This window comes from Diuraphis noxia, unplaced genomic scaffold, assembly GCF_037042655.1.
Source record: "Diuraphis noxia isolate RWA-SAM2 unplaced genomic scaffold, SU_Dnox_SAM2 contig0003, whole genome shotgun sequence".
Lineage (NCBI taxonomy): Eukaryota > Metazoa > Arthropoda > Insecta > Hemiptera > Aphididae > Diuraphis > Diuraphis noxia.
The window spans coordinates 34,815,160-34,835,676 of NW_028301713.1; the positions used below are offsets into that span (position 1 = coordinate 34,815,160).

Genomic DNA, 20,517 nt, shown 5'->3' on the forward strand with positions numbered 1-20,517 from the left:
TGCGTATGGTATAATAAAAATGTTAAAAAATTAAGTTTTTTTATCGATGGAGGTGGCAAAACCACTGTTGATAAGCTTATAGCCCATGTATTTTATGTTTATTTTTGATTTTGAGGGAGAAAATTTTTTGTATATTAAGTTTGCACGAATGGTAAACTAAATATTTGAAGCGAAAAAAATACGAAAAAATTAATTTGTATTAGGAAATTTAATAAAATGATATGATTCTGGATATTTGTCTCATTCTTTTATCCTATCTATGATAACTGCAATTTCAATCGATTACTAAACATAAGTTAACAATGTTAACATCATTAACTTCATTATTCTTAAATTAAGATCATTATATATAATTTGCTGAAACATTTCAAATGAAATATATCTAAAGTTCTAAAGAATATAATAGATTATGTTGATAAAATATCTATTTCAATATAATATTATTTAGTACAAGAGGGTGCAAAGGTATATTTTAGCAATCAATGTAAGTAAAATTTCCCAGTAAGCTATGCTAGGCTTATATTTCAGTATTAATGCCCCATGTTTTGATAAGGAAGGAAGAAAGGTGCTAATTTCAAAGATTGACATGAAGGGAGATTCGTGTGTACAGCACAACGAAAAATGTCAAAAATAATAGAATGTCAAATATTTTTTTAACTATGGGCTGGCAAGACCTGTTGTTGGCCCAGTCTGGCCATGTATCTTAGATTTTGAGTGGGAAGGATTCTCGTATGAGTTTCAAAACTATTAGGCTTGGAAGTTGGTGGGAATGGTATATTAATTATTTGTAAAAAAAAAAGATACTACAGTATAGATTACGTGAATGATTACTATTTAAGTATATACTTATAATATAATTAAAAGTTTAGATTAACTATCGATATATTATTAGGTATATAGTTAAGGATAGTAAAACAACAAATGTATATTTTTCCTGTATTGTCATGTTGCAACTTCGTCACATTATTTTATAATTTACATAATATTTCAATAAGTAATTATAATTTGAGTGGAACTTCCATTAAAATTTATGTTTTACAAAATTTAGCATTGAAATGAGAAGTAGATACTTAACACTAATTATATCTTGCGTAAGATGTAATGGTTTAAATTATCGTATACAATTAAGTTGACGGAATTACACAATGTCAAGAGTTAATGGTGTTTTTCAACACATGATTTAATTTTGGGTACTGCCAATACCTTTTCTCGGAGAGCTTGTAAGTTTGGACGATCTTTTAAGTTAAACAAGTCAATATTTGATTTATATATTAAGAAGTCCATCACACTTATAATGAATAAATCAGCCTAAGATAACTGTAAAAAAAAAAAAATGAAAATGTATAGTAATTAAATGTAGTAACGTTTAACCACTATTAATGAAAATATATTATTGTGTAGTTATTTGAATGCATTACTAACTACTTTTTATTACGAATATTAATGATTTACATTTTATTTTATTAGTTATACGCCTTGAAACATCCACTTAAATATATGTGGTATACTAATACTTGGTTATATTGATATATTATTACGATTAAATATTGGTACCTAGGTAGTTAATTATAATATATTACATCAAAAACACTACATCGAACTTCGTGTAAAAAATCAAATTTTTAAGCAGTATAAACTATAGAAAAATTATACACCTTATATGACAAGAATATAAAACAAACAAAAGACATTAGAACTTCATAATAATATTTTTATGAACATTTTTACACTTAAAAAAATAATTTCTCGCCAAAATAGTGAATACGTCAAGTAGCTTTAATGAAATGCGCAGGTACTTAACCTAACCATAGAATAAATATTGGTTCCATCCAGTGCACCATGACCTTGTACCGTGAACACTAAATTGAGTGGGGCGCCGGTCGGCGAGACAACGCTAGAAGCGACTGCAGTGATTCCAGATTTCATTATAATTTCTCATTAAAAAGTGTACACGTTTACTTCATTAAAAACCTACGATTCCGATGATTTTTAAAAAAAGAACCATCTACAGTTTTTCTGATATTTTCCAATTTATTAGGTATTAATTGATTCAGTAGATAATCAGTAATCCCGTATTCCCGTGTGACAAAAAATACCAAATATCAAAAATCAATATCTACATCTGTTTAAATGGGCTACTCCTGCTTCGAGATAATATTATACATGTTTTTATTCATTGTCATGCTGCAACTATTTTTTTAAATTATTATAATCAAGCTCGTTGGATAGTATTACTTATCGTTGATATAACGATATAAGTAATTATATATTTCCATATAATTCAATTATATTATGAAATATAATGCTTAAACCACAGGTAAAATTTGTATTATAAAATTATGATTAAAACAGGTAATCCAACCATTAAATACAATATTATGTCAAAGAATGCTATTATGTTTCTTTCATGTCCCTACGTACCTATTGGAATTATTTTTTTAAGATGCAGGTACTTTGACTATCTAGTAATTTAATATCATACAGTAATTATCTTATAATAATAACACAGCGTTTTGAAATAATTACAAAATTATATTATATTAGAAATATTTAAATAATTAAACCATTTAGGTGTATAATATTATTTACTTTTCCGTTTACAAAGTAACCATTATTTTCAGCTGCAATGTTTTCAAATTTCTCCATATAATATGGAATAGTTTCATTGACTAACGTAACATACTTTGCAGCTTTAGATTCTTCATTTGAATCAAACCAATAAGATCTGATATCTTTAAAAAAAATGTTAATACATTTTAAATGGCTCGTTTAGTATATTTAGACAAAGACTCGTACTGACTTTGAGCAAAATCGTTAAAATTGTCAACGTCGATATCTATTAATAAAGATTCCCAATCATTCCTACCAGCTAAATTAGCCTTTTTGGCTAAATAACGAGAGATGGCCAAAGATTGATTCAATACTTTACCATCAATTTCCAATAACGGGATGACTTTACAAAATGATGGGATGGCTAAACAAAATAGAATTTATATAATACTACACGACTTTAAAACTAATTGATATGACAAGTATAAAGTTTTGTATTTAAACGTATATCTAATGAGAATGTTTCTTATATTTATTTTACAATGATGTGTGTTTTTTTTTTGTGTGTCAGAAATGGACGGTACGTACGCCGCGCTCCGAGAGCATCACTCCTCCACAAACACACGAACACATATATGTGCTACATATGATAGCAAGGACAAGTAAGACATAAAATGTGGTACTTCATTGCAGACTCGTATGCAATATGTTTAGTGATGTTAAATTATAATAACCTATAGACTATAACATAAATGAAAAGCTGTCCATCGGTAATCGTATATATCAAGAACAACTGGATCGATTTGATAAGAATAATACATTTATTACTTTTAGATTCTGAAGGGAGCAGAGGCGTACTCAGGAGTCAGGAGTTTTCAATTGTTGGGGAGGGTGGGTTGAATTGCTTTTTATCACTGGGACTTTGTCACCTTCTTTTTAAAAATTTTGATAGATTATCAACATTGATGTTTGATAGAGATCTAATCTTACAGTTCTTAACAGATAATGCATGCAATCGTTGTATATTGTATGTTGGCATACTCGTACAGTTTAAAATAGATATATTTTCTTAAAGTTTTTTTTAGAAAATTGCTCCTGTGAGTTATATGAGTTATATTATATATAAGCACGAACGCACAAGACTATACATAGGTTAGTGAGGTCATGGGGGAGGTTCAAACCCCACGACCCCCCTCCCTTGAGTACGCCCATGGAACGGAATGATGAATGTATTGATTTTACAATGATGTGTGTGTTTTTTTTTGTGTGTCTGTGTACAGCATGATTAGTTGAAATAATGCTTCAATTTCAAACTTTGGGGGTGGTTTCCGATGGAAAAGTGAATATCCTTGGTGCATTATACCGGTCAAAAGTAAACATTTTCCAACAGTTTTCAAAAAAATCGAGAAAAAAAAAAAGCGGGTAAGTCGTGGATGTCGCTCTGCTGTACAGTAGGTTACAAGTGGATTACTGTAATGGATGGAATTAAATTTGAATCCAATGATATTATATCATTGAATACGAAAAACGATTCTGAGCGAAGACGGTTTATCTGTCTAGGATATATTAAAGATAATTAAAAATTTTCAAATCTTAGATTTAAAAAGAAAAATTTTTATGAATTTCTAGTATGAAATAATTTGCGAATTTTCGTGATTTTCGTGATTTTTACATATGTTGTCAAAATTAAAATTTTGAATGCTTGTAAAAAAAAATTGTGAATACGCATTTCTTTTATTTTTCAATTGCTATTGTAAAAATATGATAGGAGCCATGTATTAAATTTTCAAATCTTAGATATAAAAGGAACATTTTTTATGAATTTCTAGCATAAAATAATTTATGAATTTTCGTGATTTTTACGTATATTGTCAAAATTCAAACTTTGAATCCTTGTAAAAGAAAAATTGTGACTATGAATTTATTTTATTTTTCAACTGCTATTGTTAAAATGTGTTAGAAGCCTTGTATTAAATTTTCAAGCTTTTCTACCGAACAAATAAATTTTTATCGATATTTATAGAAAAAAAAACTAAAAAAGTTGAAAAATTAAAATGTCAGTAAACAGCTCAAAACAAATCTAAATATTTTGAAAATTTTATCAAATATATAAAATACCTATATAATTAAACATTCAGTGAAAATTTCAAGTATCTGCGGTCATTTGTTTTAGACTTTTGGATGGAGAAAACATTTGCGGATATCACGTCCTCTTAATTATACATATTTTTATATACATTTACACGAGATACATATATACATATTATACAATTTTTACATAGTTATTTTGACATAATATACATTAATTTTCATTTAAATTAAGAACAATATTTTATACATCATATTAATTAACATATTATTTTATACAATCGTCATTTCCTCTTGCAAGGCTAACAAACCGTACCTATTTGATAATTCTAGTGGCTAAGAACATATTAGATGGTCTATGGTACAAGACATGCGCCCACATCTTACAAACAATGCGACGACTTCAGTCAATTAACATCTGGCCATCCTCCACGAATGGAGGTGGAGGCAAATAAAACATTGCAGGTAACCAAGGTACTAAATTTTCAATGAGGGGTGGTGGATAGCAAAATCTTGACGCTGCCACACAGCATGCAGCGGCGGTGGCTGCGAAGTGTGAAATAGTGCTGGTCCCACATAATATTCCGGCAGCGGTGGTGGAGGGAATGAAAAACCAGAGGCAATCACATAGTCAGCATATGGAGGTAAAGGTTGAGAACAAAACATTGCCGGGCCCTCATAATATTGGTGTGGTACTGACAAAACCGGCGTCTCCAGTGACGTTTCCGTCGGACATTCTGACGGCGTCTCAAACTGCCTTTCAGATTGCCTTTCATGCGGTCTTTCCACCTGCGTGCCAATATCTCTCGTCTCGACCACGGGTTTTTCAACACACTACAAGGATAATCACACATTATTTTTTTTTCACAATAAAAATTTATTACGCCATATTATATTCAGTCATTTAAAAAGTACTTTTTTCAAAGTTTATAAATAATCAAATAGCTAGAACATATTTTTCCACTGTGGACCAATGTATTTCATTAAATTTATTTTTTTACATTTAGTAATATAAATATACCGATTGAAAATGTGGTTTAAGAAATGAGGTTTAGTAGTAAGCCATTACCCTCCTCCATCGAGAACTGCAGTATAATGTTGTAAATATAATAATTTAATATATATTGTAAATTTTAGTACCAGTCTGTCGAGTGTCTCGTCCATTTAAGATTTATTTTCTATATCAACACTGGTTTCTCCGCAGCTCATCACCGGAGTAAATATGTTGAAAAGTTCTTTAATATTGAACAACGTGTACAGAAGAACGATCATTTTTTGAAGTTATAAGAAGTCTGAGGTAATGAATAACGGACGTCTGCAATGTAAGCTTGTCGAATATATAATGACCAATAACTTTAGATAATTTAAGGCAAATTGTTTTAATTATACAGTTGTTAGTTTATATTTGCTGTCATGTCAACTAACTAAAGCCAGCATACTGAAAATATTATGTTTATTGTTTATATCATATTTAACATCCCAGCTGTACGTCGGTGGTTTAGAGGCTCGTTTAAAATTATGTATAAATATATATATATATATGTTTTTTTGAATAATATCAAAAGCTTACCATGTATCACTGAGAAAAAATCGTATGGAGACCCAGGGAAAGGTTATTATGATATTATTCCATGAATCCGGGCTTGGGAATATCAATTATATGAAATATATTTAGCACTCTATACCAGGTAGACAAACCATATGTATAAAATATAACGAAATACACGATACAATTTTACTATTATATTATAAACATATTTTTATATATTTACTATTTATATAAATATTGTATTAAAATTATACAGTTGAACTTTATTTTTGTTGCTTTAATTTTTTCAATATATTCATCAATGATAGTTTTCTACTTTTTCTAAACTTCTGATGTTAATTTGTTTATTTCGTTATACCTAGGTTAACCTTCCACATTCTAATATGATCATGAATCATGATCAAAATGTATTATTTAATAGCAATATTTATCTGTGGATATTATGTAGTTAAATTGCCTAGCTAGGACGCCGTTTGATCGTAATATATAATTCTTTTTAATATTCTATTGAAATTCTTGGTAAAATGGTAAAAACTATCAATCTACCGGAAACACCAAAATAAATGTATGAAAAGATACAACAGCATTTAAGTTGTAGTTTGTCAATTATAGTAATCGTTCACTAAGTATGCCTGAGTTATTTTAACAAGAAAACAGACAAATTATTTCGGTGCTTGTGAGTAGGTGTATCTCGTATTATTATAATTTATATGCACTTTCGATTTCACAATTCTTTAGTTTGATACGCATACATTTCAATAAAAATACAGTTTTAATAAACTAATAATATCTTACCAGTTACCATGTAGTGCTAACTAGACTTTGGGACTTATATATTGTCGTCTCTAAAAACAATACACATTTAGAACTGTGCACCAACTATCCATTAAAATATCAATTACTTTTTCATTAAAACAAAAAAACATTACGGTGACAGGACATGCAAAACCGTATTCCGTGAAAATCAAGCAATTTTGCGATATATGTCACTATATAGAAATTATAGTTTTTTTAATTCAATTGTTATGATTAATGAATAAACGTTTATATCATTGTTATTATTATTTTTTTTTATTTTTGAAAAATTCCTTATTTAAAAAAGAAAGTAAAAAAAAATCTAAGATAGAAAAAAGGATGATTATGTACGTTCTGGATCACCTCCCCCTTAAATGTTACATGTAAAAGCATAGGCATCTCTGTATAGGCAATTCATAGTACATGCACCTCCCAAACTTGTGTTAATTACTCAATGTAGGCAACCCGCAATACACATTAACTCGTCACAGCCGCCCGATCAGACACGTGACCGACATATATTTTACCCCTCCCCTTTTAGTTCCCCTTATGAAATTTTTTTTCAATATCATATTCTGGTATACAATTGATTCGATCATAGGTATTGAACCTTTTTGGTGTTCGCTTCCTTCGCATCAACTCTAAGCAAAAATTTAAACATTTTAAGCCAAAATACAATTAACACACACACACACATACTTTACTTTATCTTATACATACACACATAAATATAATGATCATGCTCTTACATATAACAATATACAAGTAGGTAGCATACATACACACGAAGCCATATAGTACACAATATTATCTGTTATCCAAAATATAGTATACAACTACCCGTTCAATTACTCACACACACACACACTGAGTCACAGTTACAAATATTTCAATCCACCCCGCCACCCTTTCTTGCGAAATACCTCATTAACCGTCTGTACGACAACAGACCTGTAGAGACATGTCAGAGTATTGTCGGTGATTACCAGACAAGATGTAGTGCAACGAAGTCAGTCCGTGTATTACCGTCTATGTGTATTGTTGTGTTTTGTCGTCCGAGTTCTAAAGTGTTTTTAAGTGTATTCAAATATTTTACAAATATTATAAAAATTTAATTATTTATTTTTCTTAAACAAACACAGTAGTTCATTGTTATACCACTAAGTCTGTTATTGTGCTAATAAATCACTTAGATAAATTAATTTCAAACGGTAATTTAAAGTACAATATATTTTACTATACTTCATTACCTATCTATTCATTGAAGTGTAAAGTATTGTTTCGCGAGTTCAACTAGTATTCTTCAGTTTTCATTAAAAACAATCATGTTCTTGTGCAGTATATGCGATAAGACCTTTACTAGGATCTGTAGTCTACACAGACATGCCAAGTCACACGATTTATCCAATAAGATTTCTTGCAGTACATGCTCAGAAATATTCACACGAAAAGATAACCTCATCAGACATACCAAGGAAAAACATCGTAAGTATTTTTTTAATTATTTACAGATTTATTAGATAATATATTTACCTAATCAAGACTACGTATAATATCATGTTTAATTATTATATTAAAACTCATGTGATGGTAATATTTAATAGAGGTGTAAAAAAAAAAATAATAATAATTTATTCAAGTATATAATTAATAATAATGCTATTTGCAGGTTCAAATATTGCAATTCAAGAGCAACCAAGCGAGAAATTCAAGATTTTTTTAAACCAGCTGAACAAATTTACGATTATGATTGTAAATATATTATTCATAACTTTAAATATATAACTTGGGTAATTATAAATATATAAGTTAGGTACCTACTTTATGAAAAAAAAAAAAAAAGGAAACTTCATGTAGAAATATTACTTTATACTTTATCGATGAATTAAAATTAATATTTCTTTATACCAAAATATTTTAAAATTAAAATGTATTTTTTTTTTTTTTTATTCAATACAATCATAAGTATCTTAGTGAATACACATAAAAACATACAGAAACATCATCACTTCTTAGTAAAAAATAGGAAAAAATATACTAAGTTGCATAAAATCATGGAAAACATATAATAATTTAGATAAAATCCTGATAAATCCCATAATTATCATACTTAACCCCATTAAGATCATATATATATATATATATTTATTTAATTTATATCGAAAGATTACAAGGCCTCACTGAGAAAAACTCGTGTGGAGGCCAAATATATATTAAAAATGTTCGTAAAATTGTTAAATAATTTTGATAAATTCGTGTAATAATTATATTAGTTGAAAATATTTCCATACGATCGTTTTCATTACGCTATTAGCTATACATACATAAATAATTTTAATTTATTATAATATATTTTTAAATATAAACAGATATTTTAATAAATATATTTGATCATATTATACAGATTATATAATAATACAATATGAATATCTTATTTTTCTATGAAAAACCATAAACACATTTAATATAATACCAAAAAAAAAAAAACATAAATAGGCAGCCTACTTATCTAAAGATCTTAATAAACTATTACGAACGCCAGCGTACCTGTCATACATTTTACTGTTACTAATGTTTCATGCTATATAAAAGATCGTTATGTATTATTATTTTAACTGAGAGCTGTATATCATATTTGTTTTTGTTTTTTTGCTTTTACATATATAATATATATACATTACATATACATGTGTAATACTAGAACTTGATACCTACCTCATTTTATATATTTTTAAAAATCGTATTTTCTATACGATAAACACATCACTAATACTTTTTTTAAATTCTTAATTTTGCTTCAGGTATTTTTACTAAAAAAAAAAAACGTTTATATTTATAACAACAGTTTATCTTTTCTATCTCATTAAAATCTTTTATAGATTTTTAAGCTGTAACACGCATTTCTTTAATGTATAGCAATACAATAGTATTTATTTTTTTTTTTTTTCAGTTCAATCTCGCAATGGTCATAAGCGCCCATATCATACGGAAAATTCGAATGAAGCAGCAAATGCTAAAAAAACACGCATGAGCATTGTCAAGACACGAGGATTCATTAAGACAGGCACATCGTTATCGAATAAAATCAATTGGTGTTACGTGAAAAATACAGATAATTTGACCAACTACAGAACATTTTTAGAATCAACAAAAAAAGACTTGATAGAACTACTCAAATCACTATCAACAAAACAACCAATTAAATATAATTTTAAATTAGAAGCAACATATGAACGCCCGAACGTAGAAAATTCAGCAGAGAATAGAGCATTTAAAACCTCGGCCAAGGAAATGTTCATGGATACAGATATTGAAGCTAAAATTAATCAAGATTTTGCCAATCATTTGTTAGAAGAAGAAATTTATTTGTAATTAATATGAGTAGGCAGCCATCACATATTTCTGGATCTAAAACAAGTATTGTCTTACATGCAGACTTTAATGAAGATGTGCCTGTTAATACCATTTGTTATATTTGTTTAGTATCTGGTTCAGAATTTTTTTATGATCTTGCAAATAATACAATTAGAGAAAATATATAGATGATAATATCAAGAAATGTAAAACAAAAACAAAAAATAATGGAATTCCTGAATTTATTGAAAAAAATAAAAAATATAGGAGATTATCAGTATGTAGAAAATGTAATACAAAAAAGAACAATATATCAAAACCACCCGAACTTATAGAAGTTTATGAGTTATTTAAATCAGCTAGAAAACATTTTGATACAAGACATTTTATACAAAGAGGTATAAATAATACTTGACAAGCTGATTTATACTGTTTTTATAGACCAAAATCAAAAAACATTGATCCCAATTATAATTTAAGAAATAAATATAATGAAATTAAAGTTAATGATAATCATAAGACATTGTATAAGGCTAATAATGGTTTTAAATATATTCTTAATGTTATCGATACATTTTCTAAATATGTTTATTCAATACCTTTGAAGACAAAGTCTGGATTGGAAGTATCTGAAGTATTTTCACAAATATTTAAATATATTGTACCAAAAAAATTACATGTTGATAAATGAAAAGAATTTTATAATAAAGATTTAAAACAATTACTAAACAAATATAACATAACAATGTATAGTACTGGTACTGATAAAAAGAGTTCTATGATCGAACGTTTTAACCGTACATTAGGTGATAAATTAAAGAAAGTACTTTAATAGGTACTTTATTTAAATAATGTATGGATCTCTGAATTGCCGAAGATTATTAAGACATAACAATACATACCATAGAACAATAAAAATGAAACCTATTGAAGTTAATAAGAATAATGAGTATGATTTACTTAATAGTGTTTATAGCTATGATATTAGTAATTCTATACCTAAATTTGAAATAAATGATAGAGTTAGATTATCATCAATAATTGATGTATATAGAAATAAATTAAAAACAAATTGGTCTAAGGAAATATTTACAATTGAAAAAGTTTTTATATCAAATGTTGCTTATTATAAAATGTATGATATAGAAGGTACATTTTATGAAGAAGAATTACTGTTATCATTATTATAACTGTATGTATAATGTTTTTTGTATTGTTTAATAGGTAAAATATAAATTTAGATTCATTTAAAAATAGTTTATATTTTTTGTAATTTTAACAGATAAGTCTAGATTTTTTGTAATTTTTAACATAAAAATATAAGGTTGGTTTTTTTTAATGTTTATGTTTTTTATGGTTTTTTTTATGATTTTTAATGTTAATTAAAAAATAAATGTGTGCTCAAGTGCCCCGTTTACTACTGCTATAAAACCGAAACTTAAACCGATCGGAACTGTAGTGTCAGTGATAGTGACAGTGATGATTATGACGGTATGACAGTATGACAGTATGACAGTTTGACAGTATGACAGTATGACAGTCAGTCCATCAACTATTAACGCGCAAACATTGACCGGATCTACTTCGTCGTCGTTGAGCAAGAATACTAATCTAGATGTAATTTAAAAAATTTATTTTATTTAAAATAAAGAAATAAAAATTCACAATTCGAATTTAAAATGTCTATAAGAAATTACTGTGTTTATATATTTTTTAGATTTGTTGGCCATAATAAGAACAATTTATGAGAATCTATATTTTAAATTTTTAATCCTTAGTTATAAAAACTGAACATTTCATAATTTTTTAATTACAATGATTGATAATTTTCAAGATTTTGATACATTTTGTCAAAGTTCAAACTTTAAATGATTATAAAAAAAAAATTTTGCCTATGCATTTTTTATATTTTTCAACCGCTATAGTAACAATATAAGAGGGGCCTTTATTCATTACCTTTTCACGCACTTTGGAACAAATACAATTTTGTTGATATTTATAGAAAAAAAATTAAAAAACATGAAATTTTAAGTCGCCGTAAACAGTTCAAAACAAGTCAAAATATTTTGAAAATGTTTTGGTGTATAAAAAATGCTTATATAAACATTCAGTCAAAATTGCATGTATCTATGGTCATTTGTTTTAGAGTTACATCAAAAAATAAAAATAATTATTCTTTTGTTTTTCGCGGCACTTTTGAAAACTACTGGAAAAACTACCAACTAGATTCACTACTTTCCTATTAGAAAAGATAATGTTGAAAAAAATCTAAGTATTTTTACTGTCCAAAAAGGTGATGACAGACACAAAAAAATTTTTTTTAAAACACACATCATTGTAAAAACAATACATTCATCGCTCCGCTCAGAATCTAAAATAGTTATTAGGAATACCTATATAGGCCGAGCATCCACATGACGTATAAAAATACGGCATAGCGCTTTCAACCATTACGTAAAAACGCGTATATCCCCTTCTACCACAACTGGTCATTCCCATAAATAACGATATGGGAAAGGCAATCTAAAATACTAGCGCTTCTGTAGAGAAATTGCCTATACGAAAAAAAAAATTTAATTTCTTTCAAAATCTGATAATTTTTTTTTAAATCATCTATGATACCAATATTTTTAATTCCACGAAGCTTGGAAACAAGTAATCCAACTCCATTATATATTCTTTAGGAAATTGAGTATGGAGAGTCAATTCATAGTAATTATCAATCATCCATCGTCTAATTTTTAGGATGATATCGCTTTCAACATAATCTACTCTCTACAGCATAAAAGATTGAGTAGAGTGTATGAAAAATTTCCTGAATATGAAAAAAAGATTGTCTTAAAGTACTTACCTATATTAGAAAATCCCATTAATCAGACTTTGAATTACTGCATTATTGAAGAAGAAAGGTGTGCGAGCATGTTTAATGAATTACTCTGTATGCTCCTATTATAAGTAAATTATATTTTTTTAATAATTGACCATTTTCAGTTTTATAACATTTGAAATTCGAATAAGGAGAGGGTTAAAGCTTTTAAATCTAAATAAATAAAGCACAAATAATATACGTGATGCAGTAACAGTTTAATATTGATAAAATAATACATAATATAATGGTTAGATAGATGCACCGATTACATATAGGTATAGGTATAATATATAATGTTACAAACATTGAATCTTAACTACCTATACAATAATAATAATTATAGTTATAACAATGCAGGTACAATAGTTTATTTATATAATATCATTTAGAATTTTGCATAACAATAACTTAAAGAATTTTTGTATTTTTTCTTTTTTTTACATAGACGAACAAATTTTCGGGAAACGGGCAACCATTCAAAACCTATTATACAATATATTAATATTACCAATCGGGAGGGATGGACGTTTAAAAATCGTTTATTTTATTGAATGTATTTTATCTACGACACGAAGGCGTACGGTTTTACGGCGTTCGTTGTCTTCGCGTATAGTTTATGCCACCACTGCACCAGAATAATAATAATATAATATTATGGACCACGATAATGGTGGTGAACAGGATGACGGATTGCTGCGGAGGAATTACTTATTATGCGAGGATATTGTGTGACGTAAAACCGTGAAAATAATAATATACCCATCGCGTCGGTGATCGAATCCTTATGAGTATATCATATATACAATAAACTATAAAATATTACGTAATTGTCGAGGGGGGAAGGAGGTGTAATTTTTATAGAAAGAACAAAAATTATAGTTGAAAAACATAATATTATGTAATTAAGATTTACAGCCAGGTGATGTTTTTCTATCCTGCAATTGGTGTCTGTAAAGGAGGATCTTCGTCGAGGGAGTTCACGTAGATGAACTGCAAAAGTATGACGAAAACGAACACGGGCACGACGGTGTACGACAGAAACATTATGACTTTGCTGTTGTTGTTGTTTTTTCGGAGGAAATCGAGTCTGGTACCTAATATGCGTTACTGCGATGTCTGTTATTTCGGAATCTGTTGCTCAACGACGACGAAGTAGATCCGGTCAATGTTTGCGCGTTAATAGTTGATGGACTGACTGTCATACTGTCATACTGTCATACTGTCATACTGTCATACTGTCATACTGTCATACTGTCATACTGTCAAACTGTCATACTGTCAAACTGTCATACTGTCAAACTGTCATACTGTCATACTGTCATACCGTCATAATCATCACTGTCACTATCACTGACACTACAGTTCCGATCGGTTTAAGTTTCGTTTTTATAGCAGTAGTAAACGGGGCACTTGAGCACACATTTATTTTTTAATTAACATTAAAAATCATAAAAAAAACCATAAAAAACATAAACATTTGATATAAAAACTTTTTCAATTGTAAATATTTCCTTAGACCAATTTGTTTTTAATTTATTTCTATATACATCAATTATTGATGATAATCTAACTCTATCATTTATTTCAAATTTAGGTATAGAATTACTAATATCATAGCTATAAACACTATTAAGTAAATCATACTCATTATTCTTATTAACTTCAATAGGTTTCATTTTTATTGTTCTATGGTATGTATTGTTATGTCTTAATAATCTTCGGCAATTCAGAGATCCATACATTATTTAAATAAAGTACCTATTAAAGTACTTTCTTTAATTTATCACCTAATGTACGGTTAAAACGTTCGATCATAGAACTCTTTTTATCAGTACCAGTACTATACATTGTTATGTTATATTTGTTTAGTAATTGTTTTAAATCTTTATTATAAAATTCTTTTCATTTATCAACATGTAATTTTTTTGGTACAATATATTTAAATATTTGTGAAAATACTTCAGATACTTCCAATCCAGACTTTGTCTTCAAAGGTATTGAATAAACATATTTAGAAAATGTATCGATAACATTAAGAATATATTTAAAACCATTATTAGCCTTATACAATGTCTTATGATTATCATTAACTTTAATTTCATTATATTTATTTCTTAAATTATAATTGGGATCAATGTTTTTTGATTTTGGTCTATAAAAACAGTATAAATCAGCTTGTCAAGTATTATTTATACCTCTTTGTATAAAATGTCTTGTATCAAAATGTTTTCTAGCTGATTTAAATAACTCATAAACTTCTATAAGTTCGGGTGGTTTTGATATATTGTTCTTTTTTGTATTACATTTTCTACATACTGATAATCTCCTATATTTTTTATTTTTTTCAATAAATTCAGGAATTCCATTATTTTTTGTTTTTGTTTTACATTTCTTGATATTATCATCTATATATTTTCTCTAATTGTATTATTTGCAAGATCATAAAAAAATTCTGAACCAGATACTAAACAAATATAACAAATGGTATTAACAGGCACATCTTCATTAAAGTCTGCATGTAAGACAATACTTGTTTTAGATCCAGAAATATGTGATGGCTGCCTACTCATATTAATTACAAATAAATTTCTTCTTCTAACAAATGATTGGCAAAATCTTGATTAATTTTAGCTTCAATATCTGTATCCATGAACATTTCCTTGGCCGAGGTTTTAAATGCTCTATTCTCTGCTGAATTTTCTACGTTCGGGCGTTCATATGTTGCTTCTAATTTAAAATTATATTTAATTGGTTGTTTTGTTGATAGTGATTTGAGTAGTTCTATCAAGTCTTTTTTTGTTGATTCTAAAAATGTTCTGTAGTTGGTCAAATTATCTGTATTTTTCACGTAACACCAATTGATTTTATTCGATAACGATGTGCCTGTCTTAATGAATCCTCGTGTCTTGACAATGCTCATGCGTGTTTTTTTAGCATTTGCTGCTTCATTCGAATTTTCCGTATGATATGGGCGCTTATGACCATTGCGAGATTGAACTGAAAAAAAAAAAAAATAAATACTATTGTATTGCTATACATTAAAGAAATGCGTGTTACAGCTTAAAAATCTATAAAAGATTTTAATGAGATAGAAAAGATAAACTGTTGTTATAAATATAAACGTTTTTTTTTTTTTAGTAAAAATACCTGAAGCAAAATTAAGAATTTTTTTTTTTTTTTTTTTTTTTATTTTTTTTTATTTTTACAAGTAATATACAATCTGTATCATTAATACATAATACAATAAGAATATATGCTAAGAGTAAATATGACAGGAAAATAATTTGATGAAAGGAGCCACCCATTGATGACACTTTCTGTGAATTCTTAATTATTTACTAATTTTTTTTTTTTTTTTTTATATATTATTATTATAACTATAACAAATCACGACACCACTTGCGCTTTAGGCGTCTTGGGGGATTACCTGGTATAGTAGCGGAGGCCAATTTTTTAATAAGTGGATTCGCATGAGTGCTTAGGTGGTTGTAGAATCTTTTATAGAAACATTTGGATTCCTCTGCTATTGTTTTTAGTTTTAGGTCTGAATGAAGGGAAAAATTTGAGACGTAGGGAGGTGCATTTGTTAGTTTCCTTAGGGCAATGTTTTGGAATGCTTGAATTTTGTTAACGTTTGTTTTTTTTGCACTACCCCATAACTGCAGACCGTACGTCCACATTGGTTTGAGTAGACTTTTATATATAAGAAGTTTGGTGGACGTGGAGGTATATTTATTATTGCATAATACCGTTTTTAACATGCGTAGGCGATTATTTAGAGCTAGTCTTTTGGTTCTTATGTGGTGGGCCCAAGTAAGTCTTTGATCAAGTGTTAGACCAAGGTATTTAACAGTAGGAGAGGTAGGAATGGGTGTGCCATATAGAGAAACATTTGGACACGGAGCCTGTCTGAGGGTGAAGGTAGCGTGGATAGATTTACTTTGATTAACTTTGAAACGCCATATGGTAAACCAGTTTTCCATGTAGGTAAGATGATTTTGTAGATTTGAAGAGGCAATGAGGGGATCGTTGTTGATAGAAATTATCGCTTTGTCATCTGCATAGTCGGCTACTGACGTAAAAGGAGTGGTTGGTTGGTCTGAAGCATAAATGTTGTACAGGATAGGGGATAATATGCCACCTTGTGGAACACCAGCGTTTATAACTGCTATATCCGAGAAGGCAGAACCGTAGCGAATTTAAAAATGACGTTCTATGAGGTACGATTTTATAATTAGATAGTAAGCAGGTGGAAGGAATTTTTTAAGCTTATACAGTAGGCCATCATGCCAGACTCTGTCAAATGCTTGAGAGATGTCTAAGAACACACACGTACAATATAATTTTTGTTCCAGTGCATAGGAAATAGCGTCAACTAATCTGTGCACTTGGTGTATAGTCGAATGAGAAGCACGAAATCCGAATTGGGTATCAGGTAGTACATTATTTTCAATAATAATGGGTAGTATACGTTTTAGAATTAACCTTTCAAGTATTTTAGCAAAGAATGGTAAGATACTAATTGGACGATAGGATGATGGAAGATCAGGAGGTTTATTTGGTTTAGGGACTAATATTATAGTTGAAAATTTCCAGAGAAGTGGAAAATATGAAAGTCTAAGAATTGCATTGTATATGTGTGAGATGTGGACGATGGCTCTTTTTGGGAGACTTCTAGCTACTTCAGCAGTTATAAGATCGAAGCCAGGTGATTTATTCAGAGAGCTTTTTTGAATGGTATATTTAATATCGCTTGGAGTGAATGGTTTGACTGGTAAAGAGACGGGAAGTGGAGAATTAAGAAACTCATCGACCTTATTCAAATGCGCATCATCACTTATATTAGAGTGTGGCTGAAATGTGTTAAATAGATGAAGCTTAAAAAGATCAGCCTTTTCGGTGTCCGAGCACGCTAAACTGCCATCAGATTTTTTGATTGGGAGATTTGGTGCTTTATAACGTAATATTTGTTTTGTTGTTTTCCAAAGAGTACCTTCCTTTGGAGAAAGATTAGATAGATGGTTTTGAAAGGCTGTAGATTTAAATTTGACAAGAATTTTTTTCAGGGAATTGGATAAATGGTTATAATTTTGACGGTGGGAAGGAAGACGAGTGCGTTGATAGAGGGCTCTGGCTCTTCGCTTTTCAGAAATTTTTGTACGTATATACATCGGAAGCGAGTCTAGGATAGAAGGGGGTGGATTTGTGTTTGTAGCCGACCAGGCAGCACTTTGAATGATATTAGTTATAAGATTATTTATCGCTAAATCTATGTCTTCGGGTGTTTTTAGTTTAATATTTAATTGAATTTCTGCATTTACAAAATCGTGAAATTGATGGAGATTTGTAAATTTATTAAAAAGTTGTGGTGTTTCTTTTTTAGTAGGAGTTGTATTAAGGGTTAGAAGAACAGAGGAGTGATCTGAATTCAAATCAAGGATATTTTTAGTGGTGCAATATAAATTATTTGGGATTTTGGACACAAAGATATCTAATATATCTGGATTTTTTGAGGAGGAGGATGGCCAATACGTTGGTCCCGGTGGAGCTAGTACTTTAAATCCTTTAGTGTTTATAAAATTATATAATGTAAGACCACGCGGATTATTCACACGGCAGCCCCAAGACTGATGTTTTGCATTGTAGTCGCCGCCTATAATAAAGTTATTTTTAATTGTGTTAAAGTACTCCGTGAATTGTGTGTTAGTGACATTGTGTTTTGGAGGAGAGTATATTGCTGCAACAGTGAGTGAAGTGTTATTTACAATAAGACTGATAGCACAAGATTGGAGAAAATCTTGACAAAAGTTTGGTAAAGGTTGAAAAGCAAGTGTGGATTTTACAAATATAGCAACGCCCCCATGCGCAGTGTTATCTGGATGGTTAGTTTTGATTAATGTATACCCAGGGATACGAACATAAGAATATTTAGTGAAATGAGTTTCTGTTATGAGCGCAATATCGATGCGCTTATTATTTAAAACAGTTTCTAGTTCAAGGGCGTGATTTTTAAGTCCATTTGCATTGAATTGTAGTATTAGGAGTGAGTTGTCAGTGACAGAATTTTTATTGTTAGAATTAGGCATTGTTTTTATCTATTAAGCTGGAGATTAATTTTGTGAGAAGAGATAACATAGGATGGATGAGAGATTTAAATTCATCAAGAAACGATGACAACGTTTTATTTATGTCAGGAGCATTGGTTTCTGGAGCAGTTGGTATACTATTATTGGTGTGCAAATTGTGCGTAGCCTGAGCATATGTTTTTGTTAGAGGTGGTGGTTGACTAGGTAAAGTATGATCAGGAAGGTGGCTACCTTGTACATTTATAGGCTTAGATCTAAGGTTATCGTGTATAAAATTAAAATTACTTGTTGGGCTGCGTCTTTTCCGGCGTTGAATCTCTTTGTAAATTGAGCAGCCCTTGTAGTTGGCTGGATGGTTTCCTGAACAATGTGCACATTTTGGAGGAAGATCACGTGAGTTAGGGCAATCAGAAGACTGGTGATCGTCACCACAGCGGACACATCTGGATGTATAGCCACAATATGCTCTAGTGTGGCCATATTGTTGGCAATTGAAGCATTGACTAATAGTTTTTGATTTATACGGTTCTTCTATTTTGATTTTGGTGTGCAATAGCGATGTAAGTTTGAAGATTTCATTTGCAAAAGTAGTAGGCTCAAGATCAACGAAGAAGAGGGGGAGGCGGTTTTTTGTTACCTTATGGAGAACATTAGTTACTTGTCTTACCTCGAATAGGCGAACAGTTAACTCTTCTTTGATTAAATTTAATGGTGTGGTTGGGTGGAGGTTACGAATAACGACTCGTAAAGGCTTGTCCTCCTTGAGCTGGTACGTATGGAACTCGGCTTTTTCATCTCTAAGAAAGTGCACTAATGCTCTGTATGCAACAGGGTTCGTCGTTTGGATTTTTAAACAATCAGACGTAGACTTACATATAAAGTTATCGACACCAATAAGTTCTATTAAGGTCAGGCAAAGTTCAGGGAAGTCTTCAACTCCTTTGACGAATATAGGAGGAGGTGGTTTGATTGTATCCGGAATAATCGGCGGTTCTGAATCGATAAGATTGTCGTCCAAGTTTTCGTCTGTGTTATCATTTTGAGAGAGAACTACAAATCGATTTGTTGTAGAAAATAATTTTTTACGTATTTGTTGGGATTTGGGTGAAGTAGGATTATCAGATACTGAGGAGTCTGAGTGGATTCTTTTTGATTTTTGCTGAGTTTTCCACTCGCCGTCTGAAGAACTGCTAGTTTTGTTTGTATTTCTGTTTGAATGAGATCCA

General features: G+C 29.5%; 2 protein-coding genes and 1 pseudogene across 2 annotated transcripts; 1 reads left to right on the forward strand and 2 right to left on the reverse strand.

Moving 5' to 3' along the window:
• Nucleotides 1-1,155: 1,155 nt before the first annotated feature.
• Nucleotides 1,156-7,400, reverse strand: LOC107167837 (glutathione S-transferase-like; annotated as a pseudogene).
• LOC149057262 (uncharacterized) lies at nt 4,752-6,051 on the reverse strand. The gene is made up of 2 exons (XM_089224656.1): nt 5,779-6,051; nt 4,752-5,472 (listed from the first exon to the last, which is right to left on the reverse strand). The coding sequence occupies exons 1-2, from the start codon at nt 5,800-5,802 to the stop codon at nt 5,116-5,118; spliced, it is 381 nt and encodes a 126-aa protein (XP_089080782.1). The 5' UTR covers nt 5,803-6,051; the 3' UTR covers nt 4,752-5,115.
• On the forward strand, nt 7,400-11,675 carry LOC149057263 (uncharacterized). The gene is made up of 3 exons (XM_089224596.1): nt 7,400-8,467; nt 8,652-8,734; nt 9,933-11,675. The coding sequence occupies exon 3, from the start codon at nt 10,010-10,012 to the stop codon at nt 10,352-10,354; it is 345 nt and encodes a 114-aa protein (XP_089080722.1). The 5' UTR covers nt 7,400-8,467; nt 8,652-8,734; nt 9,933-10,009; the 3' UTR covers nt 10,355-11,675.
• Nucleotides 11,676-20,517: the final 8,842 nt, after the last annotated feature.